This window comes from Microcaecilia unicolor, chromosome 10 (genome assembly GCF_901765095.1).
Source record: "Microcaecilia unicolor chromosome 10, aMicUni1.1, whole genome shotgun sequence".
Lineage (NCBI taxonomy): Eukaryota > Metazoa > Chordata > Amphibia > Gymnophiona > Siphonopidae > Microcaecilia > Microcaecilia unicolor.
The window spans coordinates 49,235,147-49,247,800 of record NC_044040.1 but is presented as its reverse complement, the minus strand read 5'-3'; the positions used below and the strand labels follow the sequence as shown (position 1 = coordinate 49,247,800).

The 12,654-nt window shown below is 43.5% G+C and overlaps 1 protein-coding gene across 1 annotated transcript in view; it reads left to right on the top strand.

The window, feature by feature from the left end:
* Positions 1-12,654, top strand: part of HDAC10 (histone deacetylase 10) — a 58,396-nt gene that overhangs the window by 18,360 nt on the left and 27,382 nt on the right. Inside the window, 1 exon segment of the mRNA XM_030216650.1 lies at positions 6,711-6,817. Within this exon segment, the coding sequence (XP_030072510.1) occupies positions 6,711-6,817 (107 nt within the window).

Here is a 12,654-nt window from a genome sequence, read left to right as displayed (position 1 = left end):
TCAGGGCTGTCGAGAAGGGGGGGCAGGATTCCCCAGGGCCCAGCCTCCCAAGGGGAGCCCAGCACCGGGGTCTCTCTCTGTCTCCTGCTCTTGACGGGATACAGGTGATCGCATCCCGACAGGAGCAGGAAAGACAAAACTCTGGTGCCAGCCCCCCTCTCCAATTGGAGGCTAGGGAGGAGCAGACAAAGGGCTTCGGGGCCTCTGGTTTGGCTGGTGGGGGTTCCCAGACCCAACAGCAGAAACAACTTTCCTCCTGCTTTTCCCCTTAGGTCATGCATGCTTGGTTTTGATGAAATAGAGCATGCGCAATATGAGGGAAAAGTACCCGCAGGGGCAGGGCAGGCAATGTGGCAGAGTGAAGAACAGCGCTGGAGGAAGACTTCTTCTAGCGGGGCTTGGGGATCCCCGTCAACCAAGGTATGTGGAGTGTGGCGGGGGGGGTGGGGGGGAGGGACAGAAGCAGCAGCCCTTCCCCTGGCCCGGCTCAGTCTCTCGGCAACCCTGCAGAAGGTGCTAACAATGGAGGCATCCAACCTAGGATGGGGAGTTCATGCAGATGAACTTCACACCTAAGGTCTTGGTCTGCTCAGGAAACAGATCTCCATATCAACCTTCTTGAGCTGAGGGCCCTCTGGAACACTCTAAAGGCTTTCAGACATTGGCTACAGAACCAAATTATTCTTACTGAAACCAACAGCCAGGTTGCAGTGTTCTATGTGAACAAAGCAGTGGGGTTTTGGGGGTGCTACCCTTTGTGTCAGGAAGCAGTGGGGATGTGGAAGTGGGCCCTCCTTCACAGAATGGTCCTCCGAACCACATACCTACCAAGAAAGGGACAACTGCCTGACAGACAGACTGAGCAGGGTTTTGTAACTGCACAAGTAGTCTCGCAACATGGGTGTAGCCTGCAAGATCTTCCAAGAATGGGCACCCCCCTTGGTGGATCTTTTTGCCACTCATCTCAACAACAAAGTCCCCCAGTTCTGTTCCAGACTCAATCAATACCTCTCACAGAGAACACTTTACTGAAATTCGAGCAAGACCAAAGGACTATGATCCTAATCGCCCCTTACTGGCTGAGACAGATCTGGTTTCCTCTTCTGGAGTTGTCCTCTAAGATGCGTGGCAATTGGAGTATTTTCCAAACCTCACATGCAGAACAAAGGATCTCTTCTGCATCCCAGCCTTCAATCCCTGGTCCTCACAACTTGGAAATGGAGAGCGTAGAATCTGAATCCTTAGATTTGCCAGAGGATGTGTTCTTTATCTTACTGGCTTCCAGAAGATTCCACTAAGAGGTGTTACTCTTTTAAATGGAGGAGGTTTGCTGTTTGGTGTGAAGACAAGGTTCTAGACTCTCTTACTTGCCCTACAGAAAAAAAAATGCTGAATACCTCCTACACCTCTCCGAGTCTGGTTTGAAAACCCACTCTGTAAGGGTTCATCTAAGTGCAATTAGTGCTTACAGTCATGTGAGAGGTAAGCCCATCTCTGTACAGCCTCTAGTTGTTCGCTTCATGAGAGGTTTGCTATTGACCAAGCCTCCTATCAAACTTCAACTATCTTAGGATCTCAACCTTGTCTTCACCCAGCTGATTAAAGCTCCTTTTGAGCCACTTGAAATTTTTTGACTTGGAAAGTTGTGTTTGGTGGTGGTCACTTTAGCTCTCAGGGTCATTGCACTTCAAGCCCTAGTAGCTGATGACCTTATACTGAATTTCACCACAGTAGTTTGCCACATGCACCCCTAAGTTCCTTACTAAGGTAGTGTTGGTGTTCCATTTTAACTAGTCAGTCATTCTGTCAACATTTTTCTCAATACCTTATGCCTATCCTGGTGAGGGTGCACTGCTTACCTTAGATTGCAAGCAAGCCTTAGCCTATGGGGGTAGCCATCGGCAAACACACACTTTCTAATTGGTTAACAGATTGCATATCCTTTACTTATGCCTAGGTTGGGCTGACTCTAGAGGGTCATGTCGAGGCTCATGGTGTCAGAGCTATGGCTAGTAGCCTACTTGAGGTCAGCCTCCATAGAGGAGATTTGCAAATCTATGATGTGGTCATCTGTTCACACATTCACATCTCATTGCTGCTTGGAGCAGGACACCTGACGTGATAGCCAGTTCGGGCAGTAGTCCTGAAGAATTTGTTTGGTGTGTAGAATCCAGCTTCACCCCCCTCGACCCAGTTTTCTTTAGTTCCAGGCTGCAACCTTTACAACTAGTATGAATGGTTTCAGGTTAATTGAGTTTCATGCCTCAGCGTTTCGAGTTCCTATTGTCCTAGCATTGTTTTCAGTGAGCCTGGTAGCTAGGGATTCCCGTTTGTGAGAATACAATGAATGGTCTGCCTGAACTTGAGAAAGCAAGGTTACTCACTTGTAGCAGGTGTTCTCTGAGGACAGCCAGCCAAGTATTCTCACATACCCTCCCACCTCCCCATGGAGTTGTATTTTAAGCTTTTGTATAATGACTGAAGAACCTATGCTTAAGTGTTCAGGTGGGAAGGCACCCAGTACATGCACAGTGGTACGCTGTAAGAAAAATTCTAATATAATCTTACTAGTCAGCGTCTGCACCGGGCTCGTCGAGTGATGTTACCCAGCTGTGAAAATACTTGGCCTGCTGTCCTCAGAGAACACCTGCTACAGGTGAGTAACCTTGCATTATTCCTGGTGCAAATTTGCTCTGCTGTAGCAACACTGACTACTGTGTTTATTTAAGGACTTATGGATGCTGTCTAAATTGTATTTATGTTTCAAACATTTTTTATTGAAGACAGTACGAAGGTAACAATTGCATCAGTGAATACACAACAGTCGAAATTAAACCGTGTCTAGTGAAGCTCGAATAGTATAAACCGTCATCAAACTTTTATCCTTTCATCCCCCCCCACCCTTTTCTATAAACCCATTCCTGCAACAGCAGGCGAGCTGCAAATGTCATGCTAATAAAACTTTAATATTACATAAATCCTATTACTAGATGTAACTTTATTGGTTATTTCCCAACGTAAATGCTAACATATGATTACACCACTCTACACCCAACACGTACCATTAACAGTACCTCAACCCAAATGTCTCGCTTCAGCAGGTTAACATCCCTTCCCTACCCCGAGAGATACCCCCACCTCCTCACCCCTTACAAACCTCTGACCACTAAAGGGGCCTCCCAAATACTCATAAACCCCCCTCCTCCCTAATGTCCCAATCATCTATAGCGAATGCTACAAACCAACTGGACAACAACTTTTTGCACATGAAGATCTTAACTCTATACTTTGTTTCACTATTAAGCTGTGACTCCGAGGACTGAGAGATTGCAAATAAGGGGTCCCTAATCTGAAAATTTCTTCTTGCATCCCGGGGAGCCCCTTGCTGACCTTTAGGCATATTTTCAAAGCACTTAGCCTTCCAAAGTTCCATAGGCTTCTATGGAACTTTGGAAGGCTAAGTGCTTTGAAAATATGCATGCTTGCCTCCCACGTTACCAAAAGGTGTATCTGATTTCTCCAATGCCAAAAAGCGGAGGATCCGTTGATGTCCAGTACTGCAATACCGTTTTCCGGGCTACTAAACTCAATTTACGACACAAAACACTGGCCTGCCTAGACATGGGGCGAAAAGCCTTGGGTTTGTCCACTTGCAAATTAGGAAACCCTACTCCTCCCTGATTCCCACTACCCAGCAGCAGAGCCTGCCTAAACTTTGTTTTTTTGCCAGCCCAACAAAAACGACTAAGCATCCTGTTAAGTCTTTTTAAATCTGGTTGTCTAACTCTCAAAGGCAATGTTTGTAGGACATATAGCCACCTGGGAAATAGAACCATCCTTATCAAATTGATCCTACCCACCAGCGACAAAGGAAGGGTCATCCATCCATTCAGGCTCTTCTTAGTGGTATCAAGCAGCACAGAGATATTGAGTGTATACAATGCCATCACATCCATAGCCAGCCAAATACCTAGATATTTAAAAGAATTATCCGCCCACCGCAAGGGAATGTCTCGTCCCACATCTGCTCGCAATCGTGTGGACGAAGCCAACGCCTCCGATTTCACCAAGTTCAACCGGAAACCCGCATATCTCCATACTCCCTGAAAGTCTGTAATAATTCCTGAAGGGAGGCCTGCGGGCTTGTGAGATGTACCAAAAGGTCATCTGCATAGGCCGCAATTTTGAAACAACAATGGCCTAATTGAACACCCCCGAATCAGGGGATTTTCCATGATATCCCACACAAGAGAGTCCAAAGTCACCACAAAAAGATAGTGGCAACAAAGGACATCCCCTGCCTTGTTCCTTTCTGTATCAGAAAGCTTTCAGATTCCAGTCCATTAACCCAAATCTTGGCTTTAGGATTAGAGTACAATGCTTTCACCGCTGACACAAACCGCTCTGCAAACCCGTATGCTTCCAGTGTGGCAAAAGAAAATCCCAGTGCACCCAGTCAAAGGCCTTTTTCCGCGTCAAAGCTGATCAGTAATGACTGCAGCTGCCGCTATCGACCAAATTCTAAAGATGTCAAAATTGTCTCTAATTATTTGCCACTGATCTACCACCTACAAAGCCAACTTGGGATTCATGCACTAAACCAGGTAAATAACGCCCATTCTGTTAGCCATTATCTTAGCGAACACCTTCGCTTCATAATTTAACAAGGATATGGCCAATAGGAAGCCAATTCCACCGGGTCTTTCCCGAGTTTAGGTAAAACTATGATTTGCGCAGACGCAAGAGTAGGTGGCATTCGCTCTAAGTCCACAATTTTGTTCAAACACCTCGTGATCGGGGTTACTATTTCTGCACCCATTAACTTAAAAAATTCCACTTGAAGGCCGTCAGGACCTGGGGTTTTTTGTAAGGGGCTCCTTGCTATAACCAGTGCCACCTCTTCTTCCTGAATTGGGGCGTTAAGGCATGCAACAGCCGACTGCGTGAGAGAAGGTAAGTTTAAATTCCCCAAGTACATCTGGCTGGGAAGGCCTTCTTCCTGCCGGGCACAGTAAAGAGTACAATAATAATTCCTAAAAGCCTTGCAGATCTCTTCATCTGACCTTAATCGACCTTCTTTACCATCATTAAATGTAAGAACTCTGCGCTCGTCCCCTTTAGGGCGAATAAGCTTTGCCATTAAACCTCCTGCCTCATTACCATAGCGATGTAACTGGTAACGATAGTATAATTGGGACTTCAATGCCCGGCTATGTAAAAGCTCCATTTAAAGACGTCTGCAATTCTATCATCCATTGTTTATGAGTCTCCCCACTGTGTGAAGCCAAATTGCTTCCGTGCCCGGCACAACTGTGAGCTCAGTCTCAAATGTCTCTATCCCTAACTTCTTAACATGATGTGAGTAGCTAATAATTTCTCCCGGCAGCACCGCTTTCGCTGCTTCCCAAAACAGGATAGGGTCTTCCTCATGTTCTGCATTCTGCAGTGCATAACTTTTCCAGGCGTCTATTAGTTTTTCTCTAAGTATACATCCTTATATAAGTCCAAAGGAAACATCCAACGCCTAAGGCCCGTATCTCTAGTGTTAGCCCTCCAGTCCATCTACACCCAGGCATGATCCGAAGTAACGTATGGTCCAATTTCTACCTTAGAGACTTCACCAAACAATCTCCTCGAGATCAACAGATAATCTATTCGCGACTGGGTCAAATGCACTCTTGAGCAGTGTGTATAATCCCTGTCCAAGGGGTGTAATACCCGCCAAACATCCACTAAGTCTAACAGCTGGCTCAAGTGAAGCAGACCTGCATTAAGATGGTAGGGCGAAGATTGCCTGGGGAGCGATCAATCCAAAAAGGGATCCCAAACTGCATTAAAATCGCTTCCCACTATCAGCTCTATATGCTGAAATCTTATCAGGAGATTAGACAACTTTTGATAAAATTGTTTTTCATACTGATTAGGGGCGTATATATTGCATATAAGCACTTTCCGACCACCTCCACCAGCAGATACCTGCCCTGCGGGTCCACTGCCAATGGTTTGACTGTACCTGCCATTCCTTTTTTAACCAGAATAGCAACCCCGCCTTTCTTCTTCTGGGCCGGGGCCGCCACACACTGCCCAACCCACCAGGTTTGAAGCTTAGCATGTTCCAAGTTATTAAGATGAGTCTCCTGAAGTAAGCAATGTCCACCCCATGTCTATGCAAATGCTGCAGTATCTTGGACCTCTTTCTTGGGAATTTATCCCCCCTACATTCCATGTAACCACTTTCACCATTACATTAAGTTACAACAAATATCACTGTATGCACAATCAATATCTGAATTCCAGAAGGAATGTCCCAGTGAGCATCCCCAGTACCCCAGTCTCCCAGTCCCCAATCCAGCCCACAGCTTGCAATCATGCTCTTCTTGTCATACCTCCAGCTGTCCAGTTCTATTATACCCCTTAACCCATTGCAACAAACCAAACCGTCCTCAACCCATACTCTAAATTGTATTTATTAATAGAGAGATTTAAAAAATTGTTGTACTATTGCAATTAGTATGATAGGCAAGTTTTTACCAGACCAGTTCTTTCCTGCTGGATTTAAAAACTAAAAGTCCTTCCCTAGGAAGGAACACTACATGTGGAAAAGATACTCTTTTGATAAATGCAAAAATTCATGGTATAACATTACAGATGTAGTCTATTGGAATGCAAGTTATTAGCATTTCGACTAAAAATGCTATCTTGATATTAGGGGTGGATACCACCTGAGGTCACTGTCGGAATCTGTGTGCATGACCTTGAAAACTCTACTTAGTGACCCGGTGCCTCAGCTGTATGGAGAAATGACACCTTGTTTGAGGTAAGCATTTAAAAAAAAAAATAGCATGAGCAATAAGTAGTGTGCTGTACCTCTGCTATATCTGTTTGGGCAACAGCTGGCTAATGCTCCAGCACATGGTGAAAGAAGGGAACGAGCCTGCTGTAAATAAGGCATCATCCCCCCCTCCACCACCTAGATTGATGGTAACTATATGTATTCTTTGCCAATATAAGATCTAGGGGGCATTCAACAATATAAATAAGGTCAATGACTTGCAGGAACAATTATTTTATTGATATACAGTGGTGGAAATAAGTATTGATCCCTTGCTGATTTTGTAAGTTTGCCCCCTGACAAAGACATGAGCAGCCCATAATTGAAGGGTAGGTTATTGGTAACAGTGAGAGATAGCACATCACAAATTAAATCCGGAAAATCACATTGTGGAAAGTATATGAATTTATTTGCATTCTGCAGAGGGAATAAGTATTTAATCCCTCTGGCAAACAAGACCTAATACTTGGTGGCAAAACCCTTGTGGCAAGCACAGCGGTCAGACGTCTTCTCTGTAGTTGATGATGAGGTTTGCACACATGTCAGGAGGAATTTTGGTCCACTCTCTTTGCAGATCATCTCTAAATGCATTAAGAGTTCTGGGCTGTCGCTTGGCAACTCGCAGCTTCAGCTCCCTCCATAAGTTTTCAATGGGATTAAGGTCTGGTGACTGGCTAGGCCACTCCATGACCCTAATGTGCTTCTTCCTGAGCCACTCCTTTGTTGCCTTGGCTGTATGTTTTGGGTCATTGTCGTGCTGGAAGACCCAGCCACGACCCATTTTTAAGGCCCTGGCGGAGGGAAGGAGGTTGTCACTCAGAATTGTACGGTACATGGCCCCATCCATTCTCCCATTGATGCGGTGAAGTAGTCCTGTGCCCTTAGCAGAGAAACACCCCCAAACATAACATTTCCACCTCCATGCTTGACAGTGGGGACGGTGTTCTTTGGTCATAGGCAGCATTTCTCTTCCTCCAAACACGGCGAGTTGAGTTCATGCCAAAGAGCTCAATTTTTGTCTCATCTGACCACAGCACCTTCTCCCAATCACTCTCGCATCATCCAGGTGTTCACATGGCAAACTTCAGACGGCCGTCACATGTGCCTTCCGGAGGAGGGGGACCTTGCGGGCACTGCAGGATTGCAATCCGTTATGTCGTAATGTTTACCAATGGTTTTCGTGGTGACAGTGGTCCCAGCTGCCTTGAGATCATTGACAAGTTCCCCCCTTGTAGTTGTAGGCTGATTTCTAACCTTCCTCATGATCAAGGATACCCCACGAGGTGAGATTTGCGTGTGAGCCCCAGATCTTTGTCGATTGACAGTCATTTTGTACGTCTTCCATTTTCTTACTATGGCACCAACAGTTGTCTCCTTCTCGCCCAGCGTCTTACTGATGGTTTTTGTAGCCCATTCCAGCCTTGTGCAGGTGTATGATCTTGTCCCTGACATCCTTAGACAGCTCCTTGCTCTGGCCATTTTGTAGAGGTTAGAGTCTGACTGATTCACTGAGTCTGTGGACAGGTGTCTTCATACAGGTGACCATTGCCGACAGCTGTCTGTCATGCAGGTAACGAGTTGATTTGGAGCATCTACCTGGTCTGTAGGGGCCAGATCTCTTACTGGTTGGTGGGGGATCAAATACTTATTTCCCTCTGCAGAATGCAAATAAATTCATATACTTTCCACAATGTGATTTTCCGGATTTAATTTGTGATGTGCTATCTCTCACTGTTACCAATAACCTACCCTTCAATTATGGGCTGCTCATGTCTTTGTCAGTGGGCAAACTTACAAAATCAGCAAGGGATCAAATACTTATTTCCCCCACTGTATTTTTAAGCATGCCTGGTAATTTTTCATTTGGGAAGTTGTTTCTTCATTAGGGCATCCCATCCTGGTTTCTAGCTTGGTATATGTACATTAGTGCATATGGGGTATTTTTAGCTAGAAAGGTGTGCTTCTCCTGAATCCTGGATTAGACCAATTGTGTGGAAGATAGATAAATCATCATCATAGACTATAAAACATAACATTTTCTCACAAACAAAAGAAAGAATGTTGAAATACAGGAAAATGCACATCATTATTTGTTTTCCTTCTCATAATAATAATAATAAAACTTGATTTCTAACCCGCTTTATCTGAAATATTCTAAGTGGGAATAAAGGTACATACAATAAAATAAAATATAACAATACAAATCAAACAACATAAAGTAAATCACTCAAGATTAGTAGAGAGTCATTCATTACCAAAAAAAAACAATACCATTAATCTAATAACCCATATGCTTGGACACATATGGGTTTTTAGTTCTTTCTTGAACTGAGCAGTAGTCTGCACAGAGCGAAGCTCAACAGGTAGAGCGTTCCACAACTTAGTGCCCTTGGCCCTTATGAAAAATACAAGATCTATACTCTTCCAAATGAATCTGCTGAAACGATGGAACTTCAAGCAGCTGTTTTGGGAAGAGAGCATAAAGGTTGATAGCATCTTAGAGTGGAACTGAGTGTCAGGGAAACACGACCATTCAAAACTTTAAAAACCAAAACGTAATACTTTAAAAACCAAAACAAGAACAAGTCCAGCAAGTGGAGATGGAGAGTACAGCATTGTTCTGTGCTGTGCCTTACTAGAACCCTGTGCATTTCAGTATTCTTCTATCTCCAACAGGTGGTAGAAGGTTGCTATACAGCTCCTGGTTTGGATTTACTTTAACTTCTGAACTGGTTGACTAGTTATCAGAAGTTAGGGGATAGGACCAGCACATTTCTGTGAAAAGGGCTGCTGAAACTGTGGTATAATTAGTCCTTCAGGTGGTATACCTGATGGTGGTGGTCCCCCTGCCCCCCAACAGCTGTCCATCTGACAGAAGAGCAGTAACTGAAAGAAGAGTTGATGCTGTCTCAGAAGACATTTGGCTGGTAGAGCTGTGTTACCTCATTGATCAATGACAATAACAATGTCTCAGTACTATGATATACTCTAAAACCATGCTAAGAGTTATGAAACAAGTTAGCTTTCTGCATAAATTCAGATAATTGTGAGCTCACCACAAATCCTATTAATTTGAATAAAGGTGAGCCAGTTGATGTAGTGTATCTAGATTTTCAGAAAACTTTTGACAAAGATCCTGATGAGTGACTCCTGAGAAAAGGTAAAAAGTCATGGGATAGGAGGCAATGTCCTGTGGATTACAAATTGGTTATTGGATAGAAAACAGAGGGTTGGGTTAAATGGCCATTTTCTCAATGGAAGAGGGTGAATAGTGGAGTGAAACAGGGATCTGTACAGAAACCGGTTCTATTTGACATATTTATAAATTATTTGGATATCAGAATGACGAGTGAGGTGATTAAATTCGCAGATGACACAAAACTATTCAAGGTTGTTAAAACACATGCGGATTGTGAAAAATTGCAGGAAGGCCTTAGGAAACTGGAAGACTGGGCATCCAGTTGGCAGATGAAATTTTATGTGGATAAATGCAAAGTGATGCACATTGGGAAGAACAAACTGAATCATAGTTACCTGATGCTAGGGTCCACCTTAGGAGTCAGCACTCAAGAAAAAGATCTAGGTGTCATTGTAGACAATATGCCAAAATCTTCTGCCCAGTGTGCGGTGGTGGCCAAAAAAACAAAAGGATGCTAGGAACTATTAGGAAAGGGATTCAAAATAAGACTAAGAATATTATAATGCCTCTGTATTGCTCCATGATGCGATCTCACCTTGAGTATTGCATACAATTCTGTTTGCCGTATCTCAAAAAGATATAGTGGAATTAGAAAATGTTTGAAGAAGAGTGACCAAAATGATAACGGGATGGAACTCCTCCCATATGAGGAAAGGCTAAAGAGGTTAGGGCTGTTCAGCTTGAAAAAAAGATGGCTATTATTGAGGGCTACAAAATCCTGAGTGGAGCAGAATGGGTAAAATTGAATCGATTTTTCACTTTTCATAAAGTACCAAGACCAGGGGACACTCAGTGAAATTACATGGAAATACTTTTAAAACAAATAGGGGGAAATATTTTTTCACTCAAAGAATAGTTAAGCTCTGGAACTCATTCCCAGAGGATGTGGTAATGCCGGTTAGCGTATCTGGGTTTAAAAGAGGTTTGGACAAGTTCCTGGAGGAAGCTCATAGTCTGTTTTTGAGATGTACACAGGGGAAGGCAGTGCTTGCCCCAAGACTGGTAACATGGAATGTTGTTACTAATTGGGTTTCTGCCAGGTACTTGTGACCTGAATTGGCCAGTGTTGGAAGCAGGGCACTGGGATAGATGGATCATTGGTCTGACCTAGTATGAAATACAAGAACTCTTTGGTGTTTGTTCTGGGCTCCAATAAAATTGCCAAGAGTGCACTCCATTAGAGGGGAGGCTTCTTGAATAGAGTGTAATGCAGTATCTCTTTTGGATATCTACAAAGCAGCAACATGGTCCTCTTTACATATTTTTGCAAAACACTGTTGTTTGGATGTGGTGGCTAGGAAGGAAGCCATCTTAGAAGCTTAAGTTCTCAGAACAGGAGTAATTGATCACCTCTCATCTTGAGGACTGCTTTTTTTTTTTTTTTACATCCCCCAAGTCGTGGACTCATCTGGTTCACAGGATAAGGGAGGAGAAATTAGATCTTAACTTCTAATTTTCTTTCCTTTAGTTAGCACCAGATGAGTCCAGTTATCCATCTTTATTTGTTTCTCCATATCATAAAAGCAGTTTTTTTTACTTTTACCAGCTTAGTTTGTCTTGTTCACATTACATCATCATTCAGCAAATGTTTTTGCATTTGATCAGCAACTGTTTTCCACTGCTTATCTAATACTAAAATGTTTGAGCTGCACAGGATTCTATTAAGGATCAGCACCATTCTGTACTCTCTATCTCCACCTGCTGGTAGATGGATGCAAACCCACACATCCTGGTGCAACTAAAGCAAAGGAAATTAGCAGTTAAGATCTAAGTTCTCCTTTTTAAAACCCTGAGGGTTTGATGCATCAAGCCAAGCGGTAGAGCTGCATTCCAGTGGCTGCGCACACAGTTTCTATCACAAGATTGGGAAGAAAATTATTTCACAGTGATGCAGTAAGCTAATGAGATGCAAATTCAAAGTGTGCAGAACTTACACGCTAATCAGGGAACGCCTGCTGGACACAGGTGCATAATTGGTTCTGCGGTAAAGTCAGCTTCACTGTGCACATGTTTGAAGAAACAAAACTGCCAGCACACATCTGCTCGTGAACCAGAATGTTCTGTACATAAAAATATTAGCCTCACAAAAATACCTTGCACACACCATTTTTGTGAGGTTAATATTTATGTGCAGAATAGCATGTTTTCTTCAGACATGTATACAATGAAGTGCTATTATCTCTGCACACTGCTGTTAGTTCCATTCTGGTTTTAAAGTTGCAGGTTCTTGCCGTGGTCACAGAAAACTGGGAAAAACTGCCAGCAGATCTCAAAAGCTGGCAGTAAATCCTCTTGACTAACCTTTTTATGCTGCCACAGATCTGGCAGTGAATTTTTCACACTGTGCATACTTTAAAATCCCCTTTGTACTTTTGTGCATTGTGGAGGGATGCCATTCCTTTTAAAATACTGTGTGCACATGTGTATGCACAAGTTAACAGCTGTGGTGAACCAATTCTGTATCGTGTGGCCAGTAATGTGCCACATACACCTCATGGTAACCACACACTTCTGCTTGTGGTGGCTTTCTGCATCGGTCTGATACTTTAGATCTGAAAGAAATTTTCCATTGCACAAATCTCCAGAGTGGATAAGAAAATAAGATGAACCTTTGTGTCAGGGA